The sequence below is a fragment of the Protopterus annectens genome, chromosome 7.part0 (genome assembly GCF_019279795.1).
Source record: "Protopterus annectens isolate FY-2018-M chromosome 7.part0, PAN1.0, whole genome shotgun sequence".
Taxonomy (NCBI): domain Eukaryota; kingdom Metazoa; phylum Chordata; order Ceratodontiformes; family Protopteridae; genus Protopterus; species Protopterus annectens.
The window spans coordinates 1,998,774,498-1,998,802,444 of NC_056739.1; the positions used below are offsets into that span (position 1 = coordinate 1,998,774,498).

Genomic DNA, 27,947 nt, shown 5'->3' on the forward strand with positions numbered 1-27,947 from the left:
GAATCATTAATAGGCAACTATTCAGATTATGATCAGAAGTTTATAACTTTATATACTACATTACATTAGTTTATTCTGTGAAACAACATATTTGAATATGAGGTACTGTGTTCTTACAAGAAAAGGGGACTGCTATGGGCACCTCTATGGCTCCAGTCTATGCATGCAATTATTTATCATTTAAGGAGTCTTGTATGATGTGGTCCAATAAGCATTATAAGAAATTTATAAATACATATTTTGTTTTACTAACAATGGTTTTATGATCAGTAGCACAAAATATTTCACTGTAGAAAATGCAATCTCCATCTTGAAGGAATGTTATCAACCACCCCCCCCTCTGACATATGATTGTAATACAGGCATGACAACATTCTTGGATGCAGTATTGTACAGATGGCAGAACAACACAATGGAGAGCAGCCTGTCCAGCAAACCAGTAAATGGCAGTAATGTGTTCCTGTATAATAGCTGCCACCCATGTTATGTTAAAAAACTACTCCAGTAACTATGTTCCTCAGGACCAATCGTAATACAGTGAGGGCGTCTTAAGGAGACCAAGAGAGTAGAACATGACAGAGTGTTGAATATAGGGTGTCCGGATACTGTTTTAAGATATAAAAATTAAAAAAAAGTCAAGAATGATGCAGAAAATAAGGAAGTTGTTCCTCATTTAGAACATAGCAGAAAAATGTTATGAAGAAAAAGAACAGATAGGGAGGTTTACATATGTTGAGTATCGTATATATATCACTATGAGAAGTGTTACTGAAAATGTGATAAGTTGAAACTGGGATGTTATTATGCAGTAATAGCACAATAAATAAAACTCCAAAACTGAAGAAAAACAAACTGTCAAAAAACAAACCAAAAGGTTCCGAACCGGCAGGTGTAAAACTCCAAAGGTTTATTAGAAAATGTAAAAGTAAAGCGATTTTCATCTCCCTTAGTAGGAAGACTTCTTCAGACAAAGGAAAAAATCATCAAATACAATTTAAAACCCCAAAAAAGGGGTGTGTGTTACAAAATTACAAACAGCTGCCTTAATTGAACCCACTGACATACCTTCACATTTAAAGTTGTATTACATTAAAAGCATAAATAAATGTCCACTTAGTGTAGACAGGGTGTCAAACATAAAAAAGTTTTCAAAAAAGAAACATGAACTTGATAAAAGTAACCAAGAATGTCTTAGTGAAGATTCATGAACCTAATCAAGTGTAAATACTGTTTGTTTCCTTTAAAATACACTTTAGCAAACAACTTTTCATAGGGTAAAACAAAACTCATACAGAATCTTGTGATTAAAAAGAAAATAAAATGAAGTAATGCTTGCAACCAAATATAATAAATTTATGTTTGACACCCTGTCTACACTAAGTGGACATTTATTTATGCTTTTAATATAATACAACTTTAAATGTGAAGGTATGTCAGTGGGTTCAGTGAAGGCAGCTGTTTGTAATTTTGTAACATCCCCCCCTTTTTTTGGGTTTTAAATTGTGTTTGATGATTTTTTCCTTTGTCTGAAGAAGTCTTCCTACTAAGGGAGACGAAAAGCGCTTTACTTTTACATTTTCTAATAAACCTTTGGAGTTTTACACCTGCTGGTTCGGAACCTTTCGGTTTGTTTTTTGACAATAAATAAAACTGTTAGTGAATGCCAACCCTTTACATAGAGTTAGAGAAAATGCCTAAAGGAATATCTTAATAACAGTCAGTATTTCATAGGATCATAGGAGGTTACTAGGCTATCAACTCTGCAGTCATTTCAAGCCTAGCCATTTCATTCCAATGTGATACCATAAATACTCTAGTCAATACCCAGGATTGTATTTAGTAATGTCTGCCCATGTCCAGGAGGGTTGTGGGTGCTATCCCCGGTAAGAATTTACATGCCTCATCCACTTGCCCAGGTTCCTTTTGAACAGTGTCATAGACATGCTCTGCTTCACACGAATTGGCACTCTATTTCAAAGACACAGCAGCTGCTGGGACACAAATCTGTCCCTCCAGCATGTCCTATTCAAGTCGCAGGCCATATTTAGGTCCCTGTCAGTGGTAATGCATACCACTGACAGAATGAATAATGAGGGTATATATGTATGTAAAAGCTGCAGCACTTGTAACCATATATATATATATATATATATATATATATATATATATATATATACATACATACATACAGAAACACAGGAGAATTACTTTAAGGGAGAAGCAAATGAAGAACTCAGTAGTTGATCTGTCCTGCAACATATCAATATAAAAAAAATGTATGTAGGGAAAACTGAAAGACAACTGCATGAAAAATTTAGGGAATATGCAGTTTATTAAAAAAAGGTGATGAAAGAAATGCTTTCACAATCCATTACAAAGTTTGTAAGAAATATGAACATGTTTACTTTCAGGTGTTACAAATTATTTATAACAGAATGGAGTGCTGATGTTAAAAAGAGACTGCTACAAACAGAAAGCATGTGGAATTGTGTTTTTTTTTTGCCTGTAGAAGCTTAGGTTTAAATAATAAAAATGTTATTAAATCTATCTTGAAGCAAAAGCACAATTTAAAGTTTGACTGATTTTTTTTTACTTAGATTTTAAGATGCTTTTAAAATATTAAAGTCGTGAATAAAGCTGTTCCTGTTTATTTTGTGTTGATTGGTTGAGTTAGTCATATGATTTAAATGCAATTCAAGAAGGCAGTTTTAAAAGGCTGCGTTATGTACATTTTCATCTTCTGAGTTTAATGAAGAATGCTTAGTTCAAAGATGTTTACCCAGTAAAGCAATATTTTAGCATACCAGCAGAGCATTAACCTTGTTTAGTTTTGCATTCTGCTTTTTGTTCAAGGACCACAAGGAGACATATTATTGGAAAGTATAATGAAAACATGCAAAAACAAAGCAAAGCTGAAGAGTAATACTGAATTTCTTTCCTTAATCAGGACTTTTGTTCAGGCTAGCATTAGATGAAAATATACCTCAGATCATCTAAAGCAACTATGGCTTATTTCCCCAAAGTTATCACACTGGAGTCTTGCTAACGTCGGATGTGTTGGATGAATAAATGAATGCATAAAAAAAATGAAGAGTAAGACAAACTGTGAGACAAAGAAGAAAAAAGTAATTTGGATGGTGACGGGGGCATTGGGGGCACACCTGTTGATGTGCATGGAAGGAAGAAGCACTGGATAGTGGAGGACACCATGGAGACCTACACGTCACCCAATGCCATTCCTGTATGGAAGGACTAGATCTAGTGAGAAAAGACAGAGGAGAATACATGTGGCAAGTTATTAGGAAGCATTTTCAACCAGGTGCAGATAACTACTTCACAGCAGTGGTGGTGTCACAGCAGTGATGGTGTGGAGATGGAAAAGGTTACCTCTAGCTATAATGGACATTTTTTTTTCATTTCTGTGAATTTGTGCAGAGCTGATACAGCAGAGCTAAAATTCCTGGTTGTGTTGGATTCTATTACCATCTGATATACCAAACTGATAAGTAGACTTTTTTGCAACTTAATTTGCATTGTACTGTATTTATATATTTGTTTTATTGTTTCTGCCCTTTCATAGGTTAGTGCTAGGCTAACTGCCCTTATGGGCCATTTTAAGCCTAGCCAATTACCCCATGTCAGAATCAAACTCTGCACCTTGTGTTTCTAAGGTAAGCACCTTAACCATTACGCCAACCTCCCAGCCCCTTTTCTGTTGTTTGCACTGTTTGTTTTTCCCATCCTCTCTTCCATGTTTTGCTGTAGTCTTAAACTTGGTGGCTTTGGAATTGCTTGCCCCTGCTGTAAATCTTATTTTGGTCACTCCTCCCAGTCCAATCTCATTTGATTACTCAACCTAGTGCAGTCAGATCATTTGGGTAGGACTACCCCCTTGCCTCTTTGACTTTGGACACTCCCCCTTCCTATCTCATCAGCTCAGTGTACTGAGTACTGAGAGAGAGAGAGAGAGAGAGAGAGCATCTGGGAAGGCCAACCCCTTTGTTCCGAACTATCTTCTGTTTCTTCCCTCTCCATTATAAAACTAATAATACAAATGTTTTTTTACTCTTTATTCAGCTGCTTTTACTGTAATTGTGTTCTTCATACTTCATTACCTTATTTTTGCTGTGTGCTCTTAAGTGTTCAAGTGCTTTTATTCTGCTGCATTTATTACTACTTGTTAGTAGCCTGATTAAATTTATATGTTATTCTAAGCATCTTAGCTTTGGTTTTAGCACTTGTGCTTCAGGCTAGTTCCTTCACATTTAAGACGTTTTTGTGGTCTACACTCTTGTGGACAAACCCTTATCAAAACTCTCTCTCTATAAGTCCACCCAAGCATTCGGAACAGTATGTCTGGACAATTCTCATCTGTTTCTCCTGCCTGCCTGGATGACATGGGCATACTGAGACAGTGTAGCAACTGACTCATGTTTACTGAAAACCCTCTTCGGCTAGCACACAATTCTTCCAGCTGTGAGACATGAATGTACATCAGTAACCTGGAGTCCATGCTCTCTCACGCCACAGTCAGTACTCCTGACAAAGAGGAGATTGCCAGCACAAACACCACACCACTCACATCACATAGCCAAGCACAACACATACTCGCCTATGTAAAGGTCTTCAATAAAAACTTACCTAAACAGCAAACACCTTCAAAACACACTCACAAACATTCCACACACAATGCCAAACACATCACACACAGCAGACAGCACACCAGTGTCTCACAAACACAGCCCATAAGGCAAAACAATAAACCATCACAGCCCACAAGACATAACAATAAACCAAACATGCTAGTCATTGGTGACTCAATTGTGAAACACACAGATGTCCTTCTCACCAGGCTTGACAAGGAGAAGGTCACGGTCAGTTGTCTATCTGGTGCCAGCATCTGCCACATCATGCACGCACTTAAGTCTCTCCACAGCAAGTACAAGTATGACTCTGTCACTGTCCATGTTGCTGTGAAGGATTTCAGATGTACCTCCCTGGACTATATGAAGAGAGACATGTTTGAACTCTCAGCGTATGTGTTCCAGGCAGGTATGACCCTAGCCCTAAGCATAAACCTACCTTCACCAAGAATGATATCACAATACCAACAACAAATAATTGACTTTAATAATTGGCTTAGTTTCTGGTGTCATTCCAAGGGGATTCGGTATCTGTCTGCCTGGGATGAAATGGGTTGACAGGCCTCGATACTTTGCCAGAGACAGCCTTCACCTGTCACCTCTGGGTTTCCAGATCCTGGCCAAGGCTCCTGTCTCCCCCATTGTGCCTTTTTTTAGTCAATGCCCAAAAGACAAATCTTCCAACATAAAAGATCTGTCACAAAGCAAACTGAAGGTCATGCTGCTTAATGTTAGGAGCCTTAGCCTGAAAATGAACTCACTGGAGGCTCTCCTTGCACTGGAAGATGACAATGTATGTGCGATTATGAAAATTTGGTTTAGGGCTGCGGAGAGCACCCCTGCCTTACCAGGCTATACATCATTCCACACATTTCGACCCCAAAAGAGGTTGGGAAGACTAAGGGTGGTGGAGTCCCTATATTCATTAAGGACAGGCATGCCTCCAGACTGGTTTGGAAGCATGATGCACTAGAACTACTCCAGGTGCAACTGACAGTTAGCAAGACACCCATCTAAGTTATAGCTAGCTATAGGCCCTCCTCCATGACTCAGGACACCCACTTACCTGGATCTACTTGACTACATCAAGGTACCCCGTAACACCCTAATCCTTGGTGACTTCAACTACCCCACCATAGACTGGGTGAACTATTCTTGCAATAATGCACTCTTTCTCAATGATTCCTTGACTTTATCAATTCTAATGCACTAGACTAGCTTGTCTTATCTCCCACAAGGGGAGAGAACATTCTGGACTTGGTTCTCACCAACATGGGTGACCGCTGCACCATTCTCATAGTATGTTCTTCCCTGGTGAGATTAGTTCATTGGACTTTCTCATTTGAAGTTTCTATCCCACCCAACCCCCCCCCCAGCTGTAATCAAGCTAAAAAAATTCTCAAAAGCTGACTATAACCTCCTAAGAGAGGGTATCAGTAGCTTCACACCACAGCCCCCTCAGAGGATGCAGACAACTATGCTGAACATTACACCAATGCAGTATGCAAGCACCTGTACAACTGCATGGACTCAGCCATACCCAATAGAACTAAAACCTGCTCCTCAAGGAAACATAAACTTGTTTGGTGGACATCCTCTATCAACAGGCTTTATAACAAAAGGAAGAAACTGTTGTCCAAGGGTAAAAAGGAACAAATTCCAAATAGGAAAAACTCCCTCCTTAGCCTTCAAGGCCAAGAATGAATCGAAACTAGCCTCCAAAACAACGGGAAACCATAAAGTCTTCTTCAGTTATGTCAGGAACCTCCATGGCAAAAAACCATGTTTGTTTCGAATTAGTATTTAACAGTATCACTTACACGGATCCTGTTGACTTAGCCAACCTGCTAGCAGATAGGTTCAGCGCAAACTTCACCCCCCTGTCCCCCACAAACTTCACCCCCCTGTCCCCCACAAATACCCTTCCGACATCCTGATACTTGTTGCACACCTCACATCTCCATAGATCGTGTTGCAGGTCCTATCCAAGGCAAAGAACACAGCTTCCATGGGACCTGATAGTATCCCAGGATGTATTCTGCACCATCTCCAGCAAGAACTGGCTTTGCCATTCAGCACCTTATTCAACCACAGCCTAAGTACAGGCTTCATTCCAGCAGAGTGGAGAAACACTACTGTCATTCCCTTGTACAAAGGAGATGCCACTACTGACCCTGGAAACTATTACTCTATTAGCTTGACAAGTCTGATCTGTAAGCCATGGAGCATATTATTATGGATCTCACAAACAAGGACACAGGCAATCTCCAAGCACTTGACCCCACCCAGTTCAGATTAGTCATGGGCACATCTTGCCTGTTGAACCTGGTTGACTTCTTTGAAACTATCACCAAGGCACTGGATGAGGGAAAGTCAGTGCATACTGCTTACCTTGACTTGGCCAAGGCCATTAACACAATACCCCACTCAGGCATCATTGAAAAGCTAACACAACTTGGTGCAAATCCCTTTCTCATCAGGTGGGTGGCCAACTGGCTCACTGACAGGACCCTCAAAGTCAAAATAGCACCTCCACCTAGGATAGCAGACCTGTCACTAGTGGAGTTCCCCAGGGATCCGTCCTAGAACCCCTACTGTTTGGCATCTATTTCTCAGAGGTCCAGGCAAAGACAAAAGGCCTGTGGCTAACCAAGTTTGCAGATGACTGTAAGATGTGTGCTGTCACTGACTCCCCAAATGATGTTAACATATTGCAAGAGGGTCCCACAGCAACTAATGACTGGTGCCAAAGTCATGGCCTCAAGCTAAATGCAAAAAAATGTATCATCATACCATTCGGCAAAAACATGACTCCTACTGATTACCACATTAATGGCAATCCCCTAAGCACACAACCTGTGGTGAGATACCTAGGCACTCAGGTTGATAACAGCCTCACATTCAACCATTATGTAGCAGCAGTGGTCAGAAAAGCCTTTTACATGGTTCATCTCATAAGTAAAGGGATTGCATCCAGAAAAAAAGGAGGTTATTACCTCTCTATACTCCTCCGTCATTAGACCAATAATTGAGTATAATGCCCCGTTTGGGATGTATCTCTCCAAATATCTGCATCAACTGGAAAGGCCACTGAAATGCCTCACAAAGAGATTCCATGGCCTCCAACACCTGTCCTATGTAGACAGGCTCAAATCACTGCCACTCTACTCGGTATCGTACAGATTCCTCAGTGGTGATCTGTGTCTCACCTACAAGGCAATCTCGGTTCCTGCCCTACTAGAGACGCTCCATACCCATAAGTCTAACTCCTCACACAATACCCGCTCAAAAGGCCTGAATGTAATATGCGACATCAACATAATCTGCTGGAGAGACAGGTTTGTCTCCCAGAGGCTGCCCCGTCTCTGGCATAGACTTCCCATACATGTCAAACAGAGCACCTCACTGACCCACTTCAAGCGCAACCTTGATGAGCAGATGAGAAACAACAAATTTGTCCCAGGGGTTACACCTGTGTCCCTCATTGACAAGGGTGACAGGTGCTGACTGAGGTTTCTTTGGAGGATAAACTCTTGGCTAGGTTTGTAATGCCCCCCTGGGTCAGCCTAGTAAATTCGTATGATCCTATGATTGTAAATGTATTCAGTGGGGAGTTTCAAAAGAGCAGGGGATATGTGGTATAATGTGTGTGTGTGTGTGTGTGTGTGTGTGTGTGTGTGTGTGTGTGTGTGTGTGTGTGTGTGTTTGTGTCTTTTGAGACACAGAAAGAGCAGAATTTTGTGACAGTGGGAAGGGCAACTAAATATATTTAGTGCATCATTCGGATTTCACTAAAGTTAGTCACATTTTGTCAGTATTCACATGAGTAACCAAAATGACAAGGACACCTCCTGGAGTGAAGTCAGCCCTACTGAACCTCCACAGCAACAATGACAAATAAAGTAAACAAACAACAAAAAATTAGAACATTCTGATTATCCACAAAATAAAATGGTACTTAAAAGAAGAGGCAGCCATTAATATTGAAACAAACTTATATGACTTTAAATTCTATTTTAATGTGAGTACCAATGGTTATATTTACCATGAACGCTCAATATTCAAAATAAAGCATTCATTCCCACCAGTTGTAGAAGCTGATTTACTTAGTGCTTAATACACACAATGTGATTATGCATAACTAATAAAAACATGCAATAAAATAGCTTTAAAATAAGAAGTGGAAGATGTATATTAATTATAAATTACTACTTCAGGAAGAATTATCACCTTTTGTCCACCAGGGCCGCGGGCACCAGGAAACCCTGTCGAACCTTTTTCACCAGGTTCTCCTCTCTGTCCCTTTAAAAGAAATCAAAAACATAAATCTGTTAGCTCAAAAGTGCTCCTGTTGGAAGGAAACATGATATGGCTTCTTCAGACAAAGTAAAGTGTCTCATAGCTTGCTTTTGCTGCCCTCCCATCCAGTGAGTTATGTATTAGCATTTGCAGTATTGGGATTTCTCCTAAGAAAACCTAAATTGAATGGCTTTCACTTTCACACCATTTATAAAAATAATAAAACAATCATGCATGTCAACTTAAATTATTCAGTAATTTAACTGCCAATGGATCACAGTCATGTGATACAGCTTTATAGTTTGTAATTTGTAGCTGCGAAATAAATTCTGCAAAAACTGTCACCACTAAATTATCAAGATGAAAATATACCTGTTCACCTGCAGGACCCTGGTCACCTTTTGATCCTTTTTCTCCTTCTGCTCCTTTTGGGCCACGTTCTCCCTGTGAGGTTGTAGAATATGAAGACCACGTGTCAGTGTAATATTAAAATAAGAAGTTCATTCTAATTGCTTATATAGTTACTGGATCTTAACCTGTTTCTTCTGTTTTTCTTCATTTTTAACACGAAGTAAATGCATTGCCTATGATTTCTTTAGCTGTATAATTAATATAAATTATAATACATGCTCAAAGAAATCTTACTAGTTCTCCTTTGTTGCCTTTTGCTCCAGGTTGTCCAGCAACAGCCACTGTTTCACCCTAAGGAGAGAAAAAAACTTACTATAAAGAAGTCCACATATATTTAATAAAACATCAAATATGGTTTCAAATAGTGAATGTTCCATTCACTACAACTATATGAATACTAAAGAAAAATAAATAAATAAATAAAGAGCAGAAGAAATCTGTGTTCAGTAAATGCTATTAATATTACTTTTATTTATAATTCATTTTTAGCAGTTATAATCTAGAGAAAAAAAAAACACAACAGGCCACATTAGATTACTGATCTCTAAAGATAATAACAAAAAATGATAGATGTTTAAATATGCACAATGCCATTTTCACTGCATTTGCTAGTTTACCAATAAAAATTCAAGCTGTACTCCTCCAGCAACCTCATAACAATGTTCTCTAGCTCTGTGTTGTGACAAAGGATTTTTGTTTAACCTTGTTAGTCAGTAATCCTCCTGAACCAAGGTACTTTTTACAAGGACTTGTAGGAAAAAAGAAATAGTGTATCAGACGTACAAAGTAGGCCTACAACAGCATCATTATCAGCATGAAGTACATATTGAACATCCTCCAGCTGGTTTATGCAACTCCTCCAATCATCATCTTACCACACAGAACACTAGTCGTAGAAGACAGCTGGCGGTGCACGGCCACAGACAACCAGCAGTGGGAATCAGTGAGAGGTTTTTCACTAACTGTGCATCAGTCCCTTCTAATGCAGACATTAACAAACTGTCAGACAGAAAATTTACTTGCAATCTTCAATACAGCAGTATTAAAAGCAAGAGGGTAGCCAACATGTTGGCTAATGTTTAATAGGATAAATGGCTACAGTGGAGGCTTACCTTTTCTCCTTTATCTCCAGGAAGACCAGAATCTCCCTAAATTAAAGACAAAACATACAATTTAGCATTGACAGATTCCTACGATGCTGTTATAAACCAAGATATGTACAACACAAAGCTGTACCTGCAATGCACAGTCAGCTACCTAGCTACCAAGGAGAAATGCACAAAGATGAATATATATATTATAACTAGCTGATATAATATTTGTGAACTCAGGAGACATGCAAAAGTTACATCAGTAATCTTTTCTAAATTTGAACAGTCAAATTGTTTTGTAAATCAGCTTGTATGTCTCTTGAAATTATGAGTAAACACAGCACTTACTTAACAATGGTAGTACATTAAATGTGCATGTTAGTCACTTTGTACAGCTGCAAACCTTCTGAAATCACAAGACTTTCTGAACTTCTGCAAGTTGTATGATAATTCAAAATTATACCAGCTATCATTGTAGAAGTGGAGACATTGCTAGCAATCAAGTTACCCTCCATTTCTATGAAGCAAATTGTACAAATATTCATATTTTAATTCTGAAATCAGAATGAAAATATAATTATATAAAGTGAAACAAGTAGACACTGTAAAGGTGCAGTAAACCACAGACCAACCCAGAGGTCAGCAAAGATGATTTTATTAACTCACTCAAACACAAACAGTACGTGTAAGGTGCGAAAAGAAGTACAAATATAAACACTTAACTCTTACACCGCACTTTTTGTCCTTATCCACTGCACCTCTACATTGTCTACTTGTTTTGGTTTGAGTTGGCATAGTATTGGCTATGCTCCTGGGCACTGGTTGCTTACTGTTGTTGGTAATTATATAAAGTACTTACTGTAACACTATATCTTCAAGCTCATTTGATTCCATATCTAATAGAACATGTACCATCAAGAAACCATACAATGCTCCAAAGCAGTTTTCATCAGATATAGATGTACCAGCTATGAACTAGCTTACTGAATAAAATGTGATGTCAGCATAGTTTCACCCAATATTTTTTCCTAGCCAGAGGCTCAAAAGGCATTCCAATAAGAAAAGTCTTGACAGCACAAACCTACGGCTAAGAAGCAGAAACAGACAGCCTTTGAGAAGCCTAAAATAATTTACCATACCAAAGCAAGACTTAAGGTACCACTGTACTTGCTATAACATATGTTGTTACAGTGATTTGCCAATGTTTGAAATGTACCTTAGCTCTGTAACATGTACTACATAAACTCATGAGCAGGACTTTCCACTTTCAGAAAATATTTTATTCATAGCATTCATATATAACATTAAACCTTGCCCTGATGTTACTGAGGAAAAGCAAGAAACTTTCACCCCAGTGACACAGGCATAGGAAAAGCATCTGTTGTATGCACAGACTTTGATGGGTGCACCACTGAGCATGTGAGAAGGTGTCCCATTAAAGTTTATGGATGCAACTCATGTTATCCTATGGTAATGTTATAGATGGAAAAGCTTAACTTCTTGTGGCTATGGTTTAATATAGCAATAACCCACGCCTGGGTGTGGGTAGCCAACCATGAGTAAATCCAGCATTACCCACACCCAGGCGTGGGTTATTGCTATTATACAATGACATTATTTAAGAAAAAAAATTACTTTTCTTAAATAATGGCATTGTATAATGCCTCCTTGCTGCCCTTCCGCAGCTGTCTAGTATTCTGCGGCAGTTCTGATGTACTGCGCATGCGTATGCCCACGCAGTACATCAGAGCTGTGGGCAAAAGCAATGGAGAAAGCAAGATCTCCGTTGCTTTTTACAAACTGTTTCGCTATGTTAAATGGATTTAACATAGCGAGACAGCTTTTAAAGAAAGCAACAGAGAATTAGAGTAAAAATTTAAACTGTCAATGATTTTGGGCTTTTGCCCCCTCCCCAATATTTCACATTGCTTTTTCTTTGTTCTTGATTCTTGCGCAACGATTTTGAGAGTTATGGGGATAAACATTTTACCTGAGTCCATCTTCACGTAGATGTTTCTTGGAAATAATCAGGTCCACAGTATCCAAAAGGCCGAACCATTGAATCACCTCATATGAGATCTCCCAATCATAACCCTTAGTCTGGACAAAAAGTAGATGCCGGCTATATATATATATATATGTATATATATATATATATATATGTATATATATATATATATATATATATATATATATATATATATATATGTATATGTATATACAAACACACACATTTAATTTGTTAACATGGTAAGTACAATGATCATCACAGACCTTTTTCAGTCACTACACAGGCCACAAGGGAAATCTAAATATAATATGGATGCTTTAGAGTAACCAATCAATCAGCATACTTTTTTTTGAGGAAACAGAATACATAGAGAAGACCCATGTGAGCATATGGAGAACACACAAATAGATGTCCAAGAGGCATCAAGAGAAGAGGATGAAATACTGAAGAACAGAACACAGGAGTTTGTAGGAAGAGGGGGAAGGGGGTTATCCTCAAAAGGATCTAAGTCTACCAAGAGCAGACTGGATTCTGAACTCTAGGGTCAACAGCAAGTAGAAGATAATTGATGCCTTGTGTCATGAGATACTTAAACAACTGATGCAGGACTGTACCAGAAAGGCTGGACTTTGGGGTGTGGTCTCAACCAAGGAAGGAGGTGATCAGGGACATCCTGGTGAAGGCACTGTTAGCTAACAGTGATCATGCCACTGTTTGCTTTAGTGAACGTAAAAGGATAAGAACCCAAATATATGATGACAGTAAAATATTTTAGGAGTGATTATGCTGATCTGCGGAGATGATTTAGGAGGCTATAGACAAATGGAGGAAGTAAACAAATTATGGTCAGTGGATGCAGTACTCAACACTGTTGTCAAGGGTTTGAGGAAGAGTTAAAAAATGTACAAAGAGGAGAAGGCCAATGTAGGTATATAGGACTACAAAACTAGCAATTTTGGCAAAAGAAAGATAATACCTGTTAAAAATTCAATGACTGTAATTGTGACCATCAGTCTGAGAATACTGTATCACAGAGTATTACACACACTCATCTTTGAATTAGCATTTTTAAGTAATAGGAATGTGAAGGGAACAGCCTCCACATTGGAGATGAGTAAGGGGGGGTGAAACTCTGTCAGTGAATTTTAGATTTCACTGTTTTTCGCTGAACTTGCAGTCTGATTTTTGAAATGTCAGGACTTTCAGTATTGGGCAACTCACTTCTGATACAGACTGAAGAAGGCATATGAAAATAGGAAATGAGAGGACAAGGAGGTGGTAAAGTCACAGTATTAGGAGGCAAGTAGAAGAAAACAAATGTGGTGATGGCAGGAAGGTCATTAAGCTGCAAATGAGTTGTAGCAGGGGCCAGGAAAAGGAAGACTTGCTTTTTAGAGGTGTACAGCAGAAATAAAGGATGGAGGGGCAGTCCTGGCCAAGGCATCCAAAGTTGAGTGGAAGAATATAAAAGACTGGGTAAAAAGTGAAGGCAATGAATGAAGACTTTGCTTCAAATCTTCACAAAGGAAAGCAAAGTGAAGTTATCATGCTGGAAGTGAAGTTGGACAGTAGGACAGTAGACAGCAAGATGGATAGGAAAGAAGGAAGTGGAGAAGGAAGTAGTTGCTCTTATGATGGTGAGATCATAGAGATCAGATAAGATGCCTCTTAAGGTCATCAGGAATCTAGCCAGTGTGTTGCTGACCTCCTGATGGAGATCTTCAAGAGAACACTGGTTAGTACAAAAGTACCTGTACCTGAGGAGTACACAAAAAAATCCAGGAAAGAAAAGGCCTATGAGAGAAAGTCATAGAGAGAATCCCGAGGGATTTCCTAGAAGACAACAAGCTTTACATAATACACATTTCTAGTCAGAATAAGCTGTCTGTCAAACATGATTCTGTCTTATAACTGGTTTAAAACAGAATTCTAAAGGGGAAAATTGATGTACATGGTGTACCCAGACTTCTCCAAGATCTTTGTAATAGTCCCACACAGGAAGCTGTTAGAACATTGGAGGGGCTGAGGGAAGAAAAAAGAATGAAGAAGCAGATTTCTGCATAGTTGGGGACAGAGAGGTCTGTGATGAGAGGGATGATGTTAGAGGAATAATGAAAGTGACTGGGAACTGCAGGTGTTAGTTATGGACCTACTACTTTTTACTGTGTTTGTTTTAGACATGTATGAGGGAACAGAAGGCAGGGTCAACATCTTCAATGAAATACACGATTGGTGTCTCAACAGAAAATAGTAGAGGAATGTCTAGAAAAGGATTCAAAAAGGCTAGCCTAGTGGAAAGAAAGTTGCATTTGATGTTCAGTGTGCATGCACTGCACTGGGGCTTCAACAACCTTTGTATCAAGTATCAGCTAAGAAAGTGGACAATTACCATTTCAGGTACCAACTTACTAAATAAATATATGACAGTAAAATTAAAATTAACATTTATGCCAATACAGCAGGAAAAGGGTCTGAGGTTGTTCATTACATCAGGGCTGGACCACAAGAAGAAGAGTGAGGGGGCAACGACAACAGCCAAATTAATGTTGGTCATATCCCTAGAGCAATAAACCCCAGATGCAGACAGGTAAGGACTGTACTGGTCTTGGCCTAGAGTACTATGTGCAGTTCTGGAAACCATGCAAGGAGAGAAGAACATCACAGTGCCAAAAATACCATAGAAAAGCCAACAGAAGGGTGTATAAGATGGAGGGGAAGGACTTGATCAGACACTATAGAAAATGGATGTCTTCTCAAAGATGCCAGAAGAGATTTACAGAGATTATATGGCTGCACAATATCAAGCAAGGATGATGTGAAGTGATCCTCCTGATAAGGAAGGCAGGAGGAGTGGATACAAAGCATACTGAAGTAGCCAACTGCTCCCTGGGTCTGTGAAAGTACTTATTGATTAACAGACTTGTGAATACATGGAATAAACTGTGCCATGAGACTCCATAAAAGCATAAATGAATGCTGATGCTGCATTTGCAGTCACAGCTGAAATGCAGAAGTCCAACACATAAATTTCACCTCACTAGGGGTGAAAATCACTAATAAAACCAAAAATAAAAAACGTGGAAAAAACAGCACAGTGGCAGGAGAGAGAACCAGCTTTATTCGTGACTAAGCACTTCAAATCCTAGGCATCATCAGAGCTGGTTCTCTCTCCTGCCACTGAAATGCAGAAGTGTTGGATGTTGATTGTGTTTCACTGTTGCAGTCCTTACAAAATGGGTTATCTGGCTCCCGGTAGCCCACAGTCAGCCAGAATATCAAAGTCCTTAGTATATGACGTCAGCTGCCTTTGGTTTAAGCCTGATGTCAGGATGTCAGGTACAAAGGAAGGCAGCCAGTGCCATTTCCTCAGTATTTCTTGCCGCCCAGTCCAAATCAGAAGCATTTTGCACGAATGCCGGTCGGCCGAGTACCTTCTTTTTGTATTCCGACTGCTTAGTTGAAGACATCCTCAGATAAGTACCCCATTGAGGACACCCTTTTCTTGCTTTAACGAATATCAGAGAAAGTTAATAACTGTCTTGCCTGTGGAAAACAGATTCTGTACCGTGATTTTCACTCTTATTGTATCACTTGTTTGGGCCTTGAGCACGACATCCCTAATTGTGCTCTCTGTGCTTCTGTCAACCTGCGTACCACTCACCGTAGAGCTAGGATCTTGTTCAAGCATTTTGGAGTTTGGCCTAAGTTCATCTGTATGGCGTCTTCTGGTCTTCTGACTTCAGATGTTCCTAAGAAGCACAAGGATAAGGATCGTAACAGGCTTAGGGTCAAATTAACAGATGACGTCCCTGTTAAGTTGGTTGTTGGCCCAGCGGAAGTCAGTGAGGAGCTTTCTTTGGCCTTGCAGTCCACGGATGTTCAGCAGCAGGCATCTGTGGAGACCTTTTCTGAGTCCTCCATACTGCAGGCTTCCACTTCATCTTTGGACCCTCTGCCAGTCGCCACCTCTGATGGATCCAGAGCCACTAAGCAGGCGCCGGCTTCTGAGGCCTCTTTTCTCTGACCGGAGACCAGATCCAGACCGACGACCTTGGTTCAGACTTCTGTGCTGGCTAGGCCTCCTGAGTTCTTCTGGCTTTCTAGCAGGCCTTCCAGCCGAAAATCAACTCCAAAGCAGGCGCCGGCCTCCCCTCAAATGCCTCAGTCTCAGATGATTAAGATGGCTAGTGATCTCTTGACCCTTATCAGGGGCTCTCAGCCACCTCCTTCTAAGAGGGCTAGGGAATTGTCCCCAGATGTTTTGTCTGGCACAGACTCTGAGGTTTCCAGCACCTCTGCTGATGAAGAGGGAAACTCTCAGCTTTTTTCTGGTTTTGAGGATTCTGATGCAGAAGACTCCATTCCTTCTGCCTCCCCTCCAGAAGATTTTTCTTTTGGAGATACTCTGTATACTCTTAGGGAGCATTTCAAATGGGAAAGTCAGGACTACCCTCAGTCTAAGAAATGGATTAGGGAATTCTTGGATTTGCCACAGCATAAGCCTTTGGATATCCCTCCGGTTTTGGAAGTTGTTGATGATGTTTTCATGGAGAATTCTTTGACTCCTAAATCTGCTCCTCCTGCTCCCAGAAAGCCTGACAGGTATTATAGAGTTCCTGATTCTCATCAGTTCCTTTTCAATAATCCTACTGCTGATCCAGAGATCATTTCTCAGGGCCCTAAAGGTGTTAAAGCCATGGTTGCTAAAAATCCTGTTACTTCTGACAGGGAATCTAGGGCCCTGGATAGATGGGATAAAAAGATTTATACGTCTTCCACCCTGGCTGTTAGGTCTGTTAATTGTCTCTTTCATATGCTTAAGTATCAGCAGCATACTTTGGAGGCCATTAAGGCTAAAATTGCTGGTGTTGTGCTCCTTCCCTGATGAATGGTAAGGACATGCAAGATTTATTGAATTCTGCCACTCTTGTCACTAAACATTCTCTGCATTGTGGTTTTGACACTGGAGGCTTCTTGCAGGGCAGCGGCCACTGGTTCAGTTATTAGAAGACATGCTTGGCTCAGGGAACAGCCCCTTACTGAACCTGTTAAATCTAAATTACTGGATATGCCCTTGCACAAGGACATTCTTTTTGGTATCAAAGCAGAAGAGGTGTTGAAAAAGTTGGAGGATAAGGCCAAATCTATGCAAACTGTTAAGGATTTTCTGCAAGTTCAGCCTCCTCATTTTAGTAGGCATTACCCTTCTAAAAACTGGACTTTTCCTGACCCTAGTAAACAGGGTCACACTAGGCCTAGGGGTTACAGGTCTTCTAGGGGACAGACTTCCACCCCTCAAAAGGCTAAGCACTGGCAAGCTTCCTCTTCAAAATTGGGAAATTCTAAGCAAATTTCCCAAAGCAAGCATTCCCAATGACTCCAGCCTTTCCCTGCTTGCATCTGTGGGCCCAGGGTTTCCTTTGGGGGGAAGGTTAGCCATTTTTGCAGATGTCTGGTACACTATCACAGACAACAAATGGGTGCTCAAAATAGTATCCCAAGGCTACAAGTTCTCCTTTCACACCTTCCCGGTCCTCTAAGGATACCCAGATATCTCCCCACTTCAAAGGGCAGAAGCAGAAAAACAAGTTTCTTCTTTGCTAAACCTGGGAGTAATAGAGCCAGTTCCTGCACTACAGATAGGCCAGGGTTTCTACTCAAGACTTTTCCTGGTTCCCAAAAAAGGGGGCACCTGGTGCCCTATTCTGGATTTGTCCATTCTAAACACTTTTCTGGTGATTCCCAAGTTCAAAATGCTCATTCTTCAGCAGTTGTTGCCAATGATGGCCAAGGATTCCTGGCTGATGACTTTGGATCTAAAAGAAGCTTACCTGCACATCCCAATAAAGGAAAGCTGCAGGCAGTTCCTTCACTTCAGGGCTGGGGACAGGCACTTCCAGTTCTCTGCACTGCCCTCTGGCTTATCTACTGCTCCCAGAGTTTTTACAAAATGCCTGGCTCCATTCATTGCTATTTGCAGGCAAACAAACATTTGGATGATTGTCTTATTCAGGCAAACTCTCCAGAGCAACTTCTAAAGGATTTGGACTTTGTAAATAACCTTCTCACCTCTTTGGGCTACATTATCAATGAAAACAAGTAAAAATTGGTATGTACCAGTAAGATTGTATTCCTGTGAGTGAGTCTGAACACAGCCGCCCAGATGGTATCCCTCCCTCAAGAGAAACAAATGGAACTTTTGAATTACTTCAAGAATTTGGCAAGCATGACCCAGCTCTCTGCAAGGCAATTCCTGCAAGCCCTGGGATTCATGGCTTTATGTATTCTGATGATTCCATATGCCAGACTGCATATGAGGAAAATACAATGGTACCTCAAAAACCTTTGGTGTCAACACACTCAGGATTTAGACTTGATTCTTCCTCTGATTCCCTGCCTGCAGATGGAGTTCCTTTGGTGGGCGACGGCCTGTGCACAGAACAAAGGCCTGCCTTTCTGTCCACCTCCTGCCAGCCAGACTCTCACCACAGATGCCTTGGACTATGCTTGGGGAGCACATCTAGAAGGCAGATGCATTCAGGGGACTTGGAACTATCAACAAGTTAATTTGCACATAAATCTGAAGGAATTGATGGCAGTCCAGCAGGCCTTAATGGCTTTCAAGCATCTTCTCTCTCCTGGTACTCCTCTAGTCAGGACAGACAACACCACAATCATGTGGTACATCAACAAGCAGGGAGGGACCACTCTTACCCCCTGTACAGACAAAGCATGATAATATGGTCCATGGCAGCTTTCATGGGCATTCATCTGATAGCTCAGTTTCTTCCAGGAAGGCTCAACTCCTTGGCAGACCAGTTGAGCAGGAAAGCCCTGGATCCTCACGAGTGGCAATTAAACAAGACCATCTTCTATCGCATCATTCAGCGTTGGGGCATTTCCCAGGTGGATCTCTTCTCATCTCTGACCAACCACCTTCTTCCAACCTTTTGCACCAGGGATAATCATGACAAAGCTCTGTCCTTCTCCTGGACACAGCTCTCGATCTATGCATTCCCTCCTCTGCCTCTTCTTCCCAGAATCCTGTTAAAGATAGGGACGAAAAACCAAGGGCCATCATCATAGCTTCAGACTGGCCCAGACAACATTGGTATCCACTACATAGCAGTCTGTCCCATTCTCAGCCTTGGCATCTTCCCCTGATACCATATCTCTTGGTTCAGGAGGGGGGAAAAATTCTGCATCCTCACCTTCAGACTGCATTTGGCAGCCTGGCTCATAATTTAAACCATTCCCAACAGGTAGTTGAGATCCTTTGTGAGGCCAGGAGGCCTAGCACTAAGAAATCTTATGCAGATAAGTGGAAAGGATTCTCCATTTGGATGCAGACTAGAGGGGAAGACCCTTCTCAACCTACTCTTCCTCTTATTCTTGACTACCTGGCAGGCTTGCTTAATGGTGGACTTACTTTTCTTCTATCAAGATTCATGCTTCAGCTATTTCTGCTCATTGTTCCTTTGAGCAACCAATTTTCTCTCATTCTTTGATGAAACAGTTCCTCAGGGGAGCTAGCAATTTAAAGCCTCCCAGGAGGGCACCTACTCCTGCTTGGGATCTTAATTTTGTGCTTGAGAAACTTACTCTGTCTCCGTTTGAACCAGCTGCCTCAGCAGATTTGAAGTTTCTCTCCTGGAAAGCTGCATATCTCTTGGCCATTACTTCAGCAAGAAGAGTGTCTGAGCTGCAGGCCTTAATGGCAGTAGAGCCTTTTATCACCTTCCATGTGGATTGGGTTTCTCTTCGAGCTAATCCCTCTTTTATGTCTAAGGTGGTTTCTAGCTTGACTCTTAACCAGTCTATCCACCTGCCTACCTTCTTTCCTAATCCTCAGAATAGAGGAGAAAGGTTACTGCATTCCCTGGATGTGCACAGAAAGCTTAGATTTTACCTGGACAGGACTAAACCTTTTCTAAAGTCAGATCAGTTTTTGTCAGTTTTGCTCCTGGAGCTCAGGGCAAAGCTATTTCTAAACAGACTATTTCTAAGTGGATTGCTGATTGTATTCACTTTTGTTACTTACAGCATGGCAAGGTTCCTCCACAGAGTATTAGGACCCATTCTACTAGAGTAGCCTAGACCTCAGCAGCTTTTATAAGAGGTGTCTAAGGACATCCTGGAAGCAGCTACATAGACTTGTCCACACTTTCACCAAACATCACAATTTACTGCTTTTTTCTAAGTCCAGGACTGGTTTTGCCACTGCAGTGGTGCAGGGCATCCTTACCAACCCTTAATCAGTGGATGTTCCTCCTCCCTTTTGTTTTTTTTCCTGGGCTTAAGGAATCAACCCATTTTGTAAGGACTGCAACAGTGAAACATGATGAACATATTACAGTTGTGTACACTTACCATAAATGTAGACGTTCGAGTGTATTCACTGCTGCAGTCCCGGTTCCCCCCTTCCATCCCCCTTTTTTCCTAGGGCACAGACTGGATTTTTCTTTTCCTGGTCTAACCTTTATCGGGGGCTCCTGACAGTTAAGGCAAGAAAAACTGAGGAAATGGTGTTGGCTGCCTTCCTTTGTACCTGACGTCAGGTTTAAACCGAAGGCAGCCGATGTCATATACCAAGGACTTTGGTATTCTGGCTGACTGTGGGCTACCAGGAGCCGGATAACCCATTTTGTAAGGACTGCAACAGTGAATACACTCGATCATCTACATTTATGGTAAGTGTACACAACTGTACTTTCTGTTGATTAGGTCTGACAAGTTACTTGTTACATTTGTAGCATATAGTTTGTTACATTTCAGACTGCAGAAGAGTTTTTTTGTCTTCTTTGAGACAATCTTTTTTTTTTGAGATTTCTAGTTTATCCTCATCTGGATATTAGCAGGAACAGGATGCATCTGGAATGAGAACCAGGGGCACCCTCTCACATACCTTTCTTTCCTATATCATCTTCCAGTAAAAGTTACACAGAAACATACCTTTTGATGGCTCACAAGGATCACTTTGTCCATCTAGTCTGTTCATGTTCCTAGCTTCTGAATCAGTGCACAGTTTGCTGAATCAGCAACTTATTTCTTTTTTTTTTTCACCCACATAAGACATGCCTTATCTCTGTTCATAGGTTGGTACTAGGCTATTGGCCCTATGGCCTATAAGCCTAGCCAAAAAGGTACCTTGGCTTTCGCCACCCAAGAAAATAATTTTCCTGTACCCCTGTTGAGCAGAGCCACAGAGGTGATCCCCGTGGTGAATTTCCTATTTCCCATCCAATCATCAAGATTTTTCTTGAAGAGTGCTAATGAGGAGCTTTGTTTGATATAGACAGGTAGTTTGTTCCAGAGTATGGGAAGTCTCTGGGACAGGAATCTATCCCTCCAGCATTTTCTGTTTATTGTGGTGACAAGGTTTAGGTCCCTAGCATGTGCAGCTCGGAGGGATTGGGATTTCTTTAAGTGGAGCATGTCCAACAGCTCTGGGTTTGACATATCTTTGTATGTTAGGCAGAGATCACCTCTGAGTAGGTGATATGCAATGGAGTAAAGCTGGAGTTTTTTGAGACAGTCTGCGTAGGGCATCTGTTTGAGGCCAGTAATCCTTTTTGTGAGGAATTTCTGCGGCCTTTCCAGTTGTTGTAGATGTCTTGTGAGGTACATACCAAAAGGGGTGTTGTACGCTATAATGGGTCTAATGAGTGAGGAGTAGAGGGGAACAATGACCTCTTTTTTCCTGGATGAGAAACCCTTTGTGATGAGGTGTGCCATGTAGAAGGATTTCCTGACTACTGTGGCAATGTGATTATCAAAGTAGAGACTACTGTCCACCTGTGCCCAAGGTCTCTTATCACACTTTTGGGGTTAAGTCATCTACCACCTATGTGGTAGCTCATGGGTACAGAGTTTTTACCAAAGGGGATGACAATGCACTTTTTGGCATTGAACTTGAGGCCATGGCTTTGACACCAGGCATTTGTCTCAGTGAGGCCCTTTTGTAGGATATCCACATCGTTAGGAGTTTTGATTATGGCTCCTAGTTTGCAGTCATCTGCGAACTTTGTTAGCCAAAGACCTTCTGTGTTAGCCTGTACTTCAAAAAATTAGACACCAAACAGGAGAGGACCCAGGACTGAACCCTGTGGTACTCCATTTGCCACTGGTCTCAAGTTGGATTTGGAGTCTGCTACTTTCACACTGTGGGTTCTGTCAGTGAGCCAGTTGGCAACCCATCTTGTGACATAGGGAGTTATACCTAGTTTAGTGAGTTTATCTATAATTCCAGAGTGGGGGATGGTGTCAAAAGCCTTGGCGAGATCTAGGCTGTGTGAACCACCTTACTCTTGTCTACAGCTTTGGTGACTGCTTCAAAGAAGCCTGTCAGGTTTAGAAGACATGATCTGCCTTTTACAAACCTGAACCGGGTTTGGAGATTACCAGTGGGTTTGTTTATAAGTTCCATGGTGATACATTCCATGGCCTTGCAGACCAGGCTCGTTAGGCTAATGGGGCGGTAGTTCCCGGGGTCCATGGTGGCTCCCCCTTTGTGGACTGGGATAACCATTGCTGTACGCCATTCAGTGGGCACACAGCCTGAGGTGAGGTTATGATTGAACATGGTGCTTAGGTGGGGTGCCAGTTCATTCTGTAGTTCATGTAGAACACAGCCTGGGATGTTGTCAGGTCCCATGGATGCTGTGTTCTTGGCTTTGGAGAGTGTGGTTTTTACCTGTGCAGCCATGATTACAGGACGTTTGCATTCTTCTGGTGCATTCTTCAATTCTCACTGTTTGTAACCACTACTTCAGAAAGGTTGACAAAATCATCTACCACCCTTTAGGTTAAAATATTCACTTACATATACTATTTATGTACTTAAGCAAAATGAGCAAAACATCCAGAGAAATATGAATACCTGCACCTGATAACATACACTCCAGTTAGCAGTTGAGTTGGATGAAGTGAAGGTCTCTCAAGCTATCAACTTAATTTCGCAAAAAGCCATATGGGCACATGAAACTAGTGTAGTACAGTGTTGCAACATGTCTCTACCACACTGCCAGGGTACAGTCACCGACAGGAATTAGAATAACACTAAACTGGTAAACAGGGTTTTTGGCATTTCTTAGAGAAGCTATCACAGTCATCTTCAGTTTAAACAGAAAAAGTGTTGTAGATAACCTGTTTACTTTACAGAATGTGAGATGAAGGATACAAATGACTAACAGGAAGTTCAGCCTGTAGAATAGTGTCTGGGACTAAAGGAGATGGTGTGATTAAAGTACAGGATCCAAGTAAAAGGCTCTAAACCACCAGGGGTGTTTTATGCATTATTCACTATGCAGAGATTGGGGATGGGCACATTAGACCACTAGAAAAGTATCATTTATGTAGCATAATGTAGCTCAGAATCAGGGCTAATTTTAGGGTGGACTGAAGGAGTGATGGATTGCCATAGCTTGTACTGTAATGTGCTGCATACTTAGCTCACAAACATTTCAGGGGTAGCAGAGACACACTGCTGCTAGGGCTGCTTGGGGTTATGATGATGAGACAGGCCAGGATGCACACTTTAGTGCTGTCATACTGTGAACACTGATGGAGATGTAGTTCTGTTCCTCAGGCTGCTTTTGAGGGTTTGGGATGCAGTGATTAACATGGAGCACTGCTTCATCTGCAGACACTCAGTGACCTTCTCAATTTGGAAACTTGAGGCATGAGAAAGTTCTGTAAATAGCAAAAAAAAATGGAGTCCTTTACACATTTTAACAATGTTCTAGCATTTACTATATATTCTGTATTTAATTATTCATTCTATTTTATGATTCCCCATTTCATTGAGTTTAGGTTTGTGGTTCAGCTGGAGCCTATATCAGCATTCAGCACAAGAATCTAATCTTGTATTGGTTGCCAATCCTTTGTAGGTGATGTATACACACACACACACACACACACACACACACACACACACACACACACACACACACACACACACACACACACACACACACACCAATTTGCACAGCATATACACCTACAAAGAATTTGGCGGTTTGCTAGTTGATAATGGCAAGTCTTTGGAATGAGGGAGGAAATCAGAACATCTGGCAAATATCCTGTAAACACAGAGAGGACATGTACACTCTGCACAGAAGCCTTGTCCGCCAGAAACCACACTGGAAAAATCAGTGCGGTAATGCAGCAAATCTATCCTCTGCATCATTGTTCTGTCCCATTTTGTGATTCAAACATATAAAAAACTCATGTTAAATCAAAAATAAGTGTTACAATTAACATTTCAATTCAAGACTTGGTTATTCATAAATGGTCTTATACAGCTACAGAATTTGCAAAAAAATGCCCATTTCCTTCACCTTTTCACCTCTTTCTCCACGATTTCCAGGAGGACCCTATGAAAAAAACAAATTAACATACAGTCAGTAAAATAAGTCTACTAAAATGGCCCTCCTCATTGAAATATATACAGCAGCAAATATAAAATGATTAAACAATGCAATTACCAATGATCCACGGATCCCATCTTGACCTGGTCTTCCATCCTCTCCCTGGAAAACAAAAGTAAACAAAATTCATTCAAAATTCTTCATCTTCCGTGATCTGTTTTTTGGATTTCTGTCCCTTGAACTGATAATACATACTTCTGAGGAAAGAGCTGGATAAGATACTACCTTTTCAGTAGATGACTGAAATGTCCCTATTGGACAGCTGACAAAGCTCATTCAGGGCAATCCTCATAGCTGGCCTTTAGGTATAGGCCAACTAGGCAGCCGCCTAGGGCACCGCTGTAGCAGGGGCACTTTTCCAGTAATCTGAATTGTGTTGGTAGACCAGGATGGGGGCACAGGGTGGTGTTGGGGGGCACTGTGGAGACCTTTTGCCTAGGGCACCAGTTGACCAAAGGCCAGTCCTGGCAATGCTTGTTCTTACTTTGAGGAACTGAAAGATTCTGGGGAAGGAAATCCAGTGGAGCTGAGACAGGCTTGCATGCATTATACATGCAGCCAATCCCAGTCCCTTGGCTCTCTCTGATTGCTGCTTATGGGTAAACTTTGTCATAACTGGCTGATTTGACTTGAGTGATTTGTATGCATGTGCTACGTGTTGTGAAGGCAGAGACAATGACATGTCCAAAATATATTCCTCATATATAGATAGTCATGGAACATGACTGCTGCTGACATCCTGCTGAAAGTAAAGCCAATGGGGGTTCTCTGTAGTCTTATGTGAAAGCCTGTATATTTTAAGCAGAGGCAATTATCTGTACACTAGCAATATGGCTGGCTCTCATGGCTCAGATTTCCAACATCATTCTTGAATTTTTACACAGCTCTGGAACAAACAAGTAAACATATACTAATGAGCTACACTACTTTTCTAGATCTTTTGAGAAAAATGGTAAACAAAAAGGAAATTTGTGTGGAATGCCTTCCGTGACATATGTTGCTCTCAGTGATACTGTGCTTTAATATTCATTCATCAGATGGTGACTCAATGCCTGTTATTCATACACTTTCAGTGTGAGAGGTAGGTGATGCATAAACTCCTATCAGTACCTCATGAGAAACTATGTATTTCACCAAAAAACATTTACTGGAATTTTAATTCTGGTAAAGAAAAGTGTAACATCAAACTCAAAATAGCCATTCTCACCAATTCTACAGTAAGAGTCTAAGCAGCAAGCATAATATACAAGCTTGCTTGGATTCTTGCCATTTAATCTTAGTAGAAATAAAAATGAGAAAGATTCTGTGATGGAGGGTAGGACAAATATGGTTCTAGACAGGCAACAATCTAGTAACATGAAGACGTACCAAAGCCTACAAAATCTCTGAAGAGTTCTTAAAAATAAGATAGCATTCTTTTTCTGACTGCAAACATGACTGATATTGGATTTACAATAACAGGACAGATGTGTGTATTTCTACAGAACACTGTCCCAGGTGTTTTGCAGCCAGTTTTATGCTTCCCCTAAAACCCCTAGCATCTTTGTAAATTAAAATGCTACAGAAATGGACTAGAGCAGCCTTAACTCATGACTGGGACTTTCTTACAGGAAAATCAGAATTGCAAGCACCTTGAAGATGCTGCAGCTGCAGATATTCGTAACAGCTCTAACAAGTCATTTCCCCAGACAGTATCACCGAATGCTCCAAACTGCTTGTGAGGATAAGCACAAGATGGCTATTAGCTCACTGTGAATCAGCAAGCAAGACTAGGAAGTGAAGGAAATAAATTATCTATACGCTAAATTGTGTGTTTTTGCCCATTGACTTGTTAACTGTTCTATCTGTTGTAGAGGAATCCTGAACTGGTTTTGATTCAAAAGATTCTGTAACTTTCAGTTAGTTTAGACTGTGTTGACAATTGCTGAGTTGCTTCCTCGATAAAGGGGATGCAGTTATCTGAACTTGAAATGCCAAGTGCCAAAAAGCTGAAAAAAATGCAGTAAACCTGGAGAAGACTGAATTACGAAACTCGCTCTTCTTCTATTTCTCTGCACCCCCCCATGTGATGGGAAGCCTCCTTCCCCAACTTATATATACCAACTCAGAGCTTGCCATACCTCAGATAAATGGAAATATTTTGTGAAATGGTGTATTAGACCTAGTATATGTAAGTCCATTCTTTCAGTCACTCACTCTCCGTGTTTCGGGACTTGCTCTAGCAGGTCCTGACATTTCAAATGGTTACCTTATTATATGACTTAGAAAAGCCAAGCTCATCTATGAATGCTCCAGTGATTGTAGTCATAGACATCCATATTAAATAGTGTCTTATGTGTAAATATTTACTCAGCTATCGTGACCAAAGTGAACAGCAATGATATCTTGCCTTCCATGTCCCCATATGTATATATAGCTAGATGGGTAAGTGCCACAGCTCTAGGACTAACAAATATGACAAATAAAAATGAGCTCTGAATAAAATAATCTCACCAAAAATGTATTTGTTCCCTGTTTTCAAACCATCACACCTGGTGATAGGTATTTTACTTCTTATATCCTTGGTTTTGAAATAATCAAATCCATGGTAATTTTATCTTGGGGTGTGAAGACAGCTTGAACCGATGAACTGGTGAAACAACACAATATTACAATATCACCAAGATTCAACCCCTGATAAAACAGTAAATGGATGCCACCATAGTCAGTGGTGCTGAGCTCATGGAAATAGTCAAACCACCAAGCTTATAACTTGAATTTTGCTCAGATGGAACATTATAATCTCTACTATATGCACCTGGCAGATGACTTGCCCAATTGCAAGGAAGCTGTATTACCAACATATCATCAGGTGGCAAAATAGCCATCAAGTTATAGTACCATTTTTACTTCCAGGAAGGAAGGAAGGCTTTCTGCTTCTCTGGTATTTACATACGATACTACACTGAATATGCTCCATCCTTTTCAAACCCTAGACTTTGTAAGTCTGTTCCCAGAATGAAGTTCCTTATGGATGGTAAGGAGGTACTATTGTCATTTTAGCACTATGGTCCTCCTGAACAAG

At 40.8% G+C, this 27,947-nt stretch overlaps 1 protein-coding gene across 3 annotated transcripts in view; it reads right to left on the reverse strand.

Moving 5' to 3' along the window:
- LOC122807296 (collagen alpha-1(VII) chain-like) overlaps positions 1-27,947 on the reverse strand; it is a gene marked incomplete at its 5' end in the record, with an annotated part of 1,562,855 nt that overhangs the window by 340,588 nt on the left and 1,194,320 nt on the right. For all 3 annotated transcript variants that reach the window (XM_044078425.1, XM_044078422.1, XM_044078423.1), the window contains 6 exon segments: positions 8,874-8,945; positions 9,315-9,386; positions 9,588-9,644; positions 10,466-10,501; positions 24,794-24,829; positions 24,941-24,985. In XM_044078425.1, coding sequence (XP_043934360.1) covers positions 8,874-8,945; positions 9,315-9,386; positions 9,588-9,644; positions 10,466-10,501; positions 24,794-24,829; positions 24,941-24,985 — 318 coding nt within the window.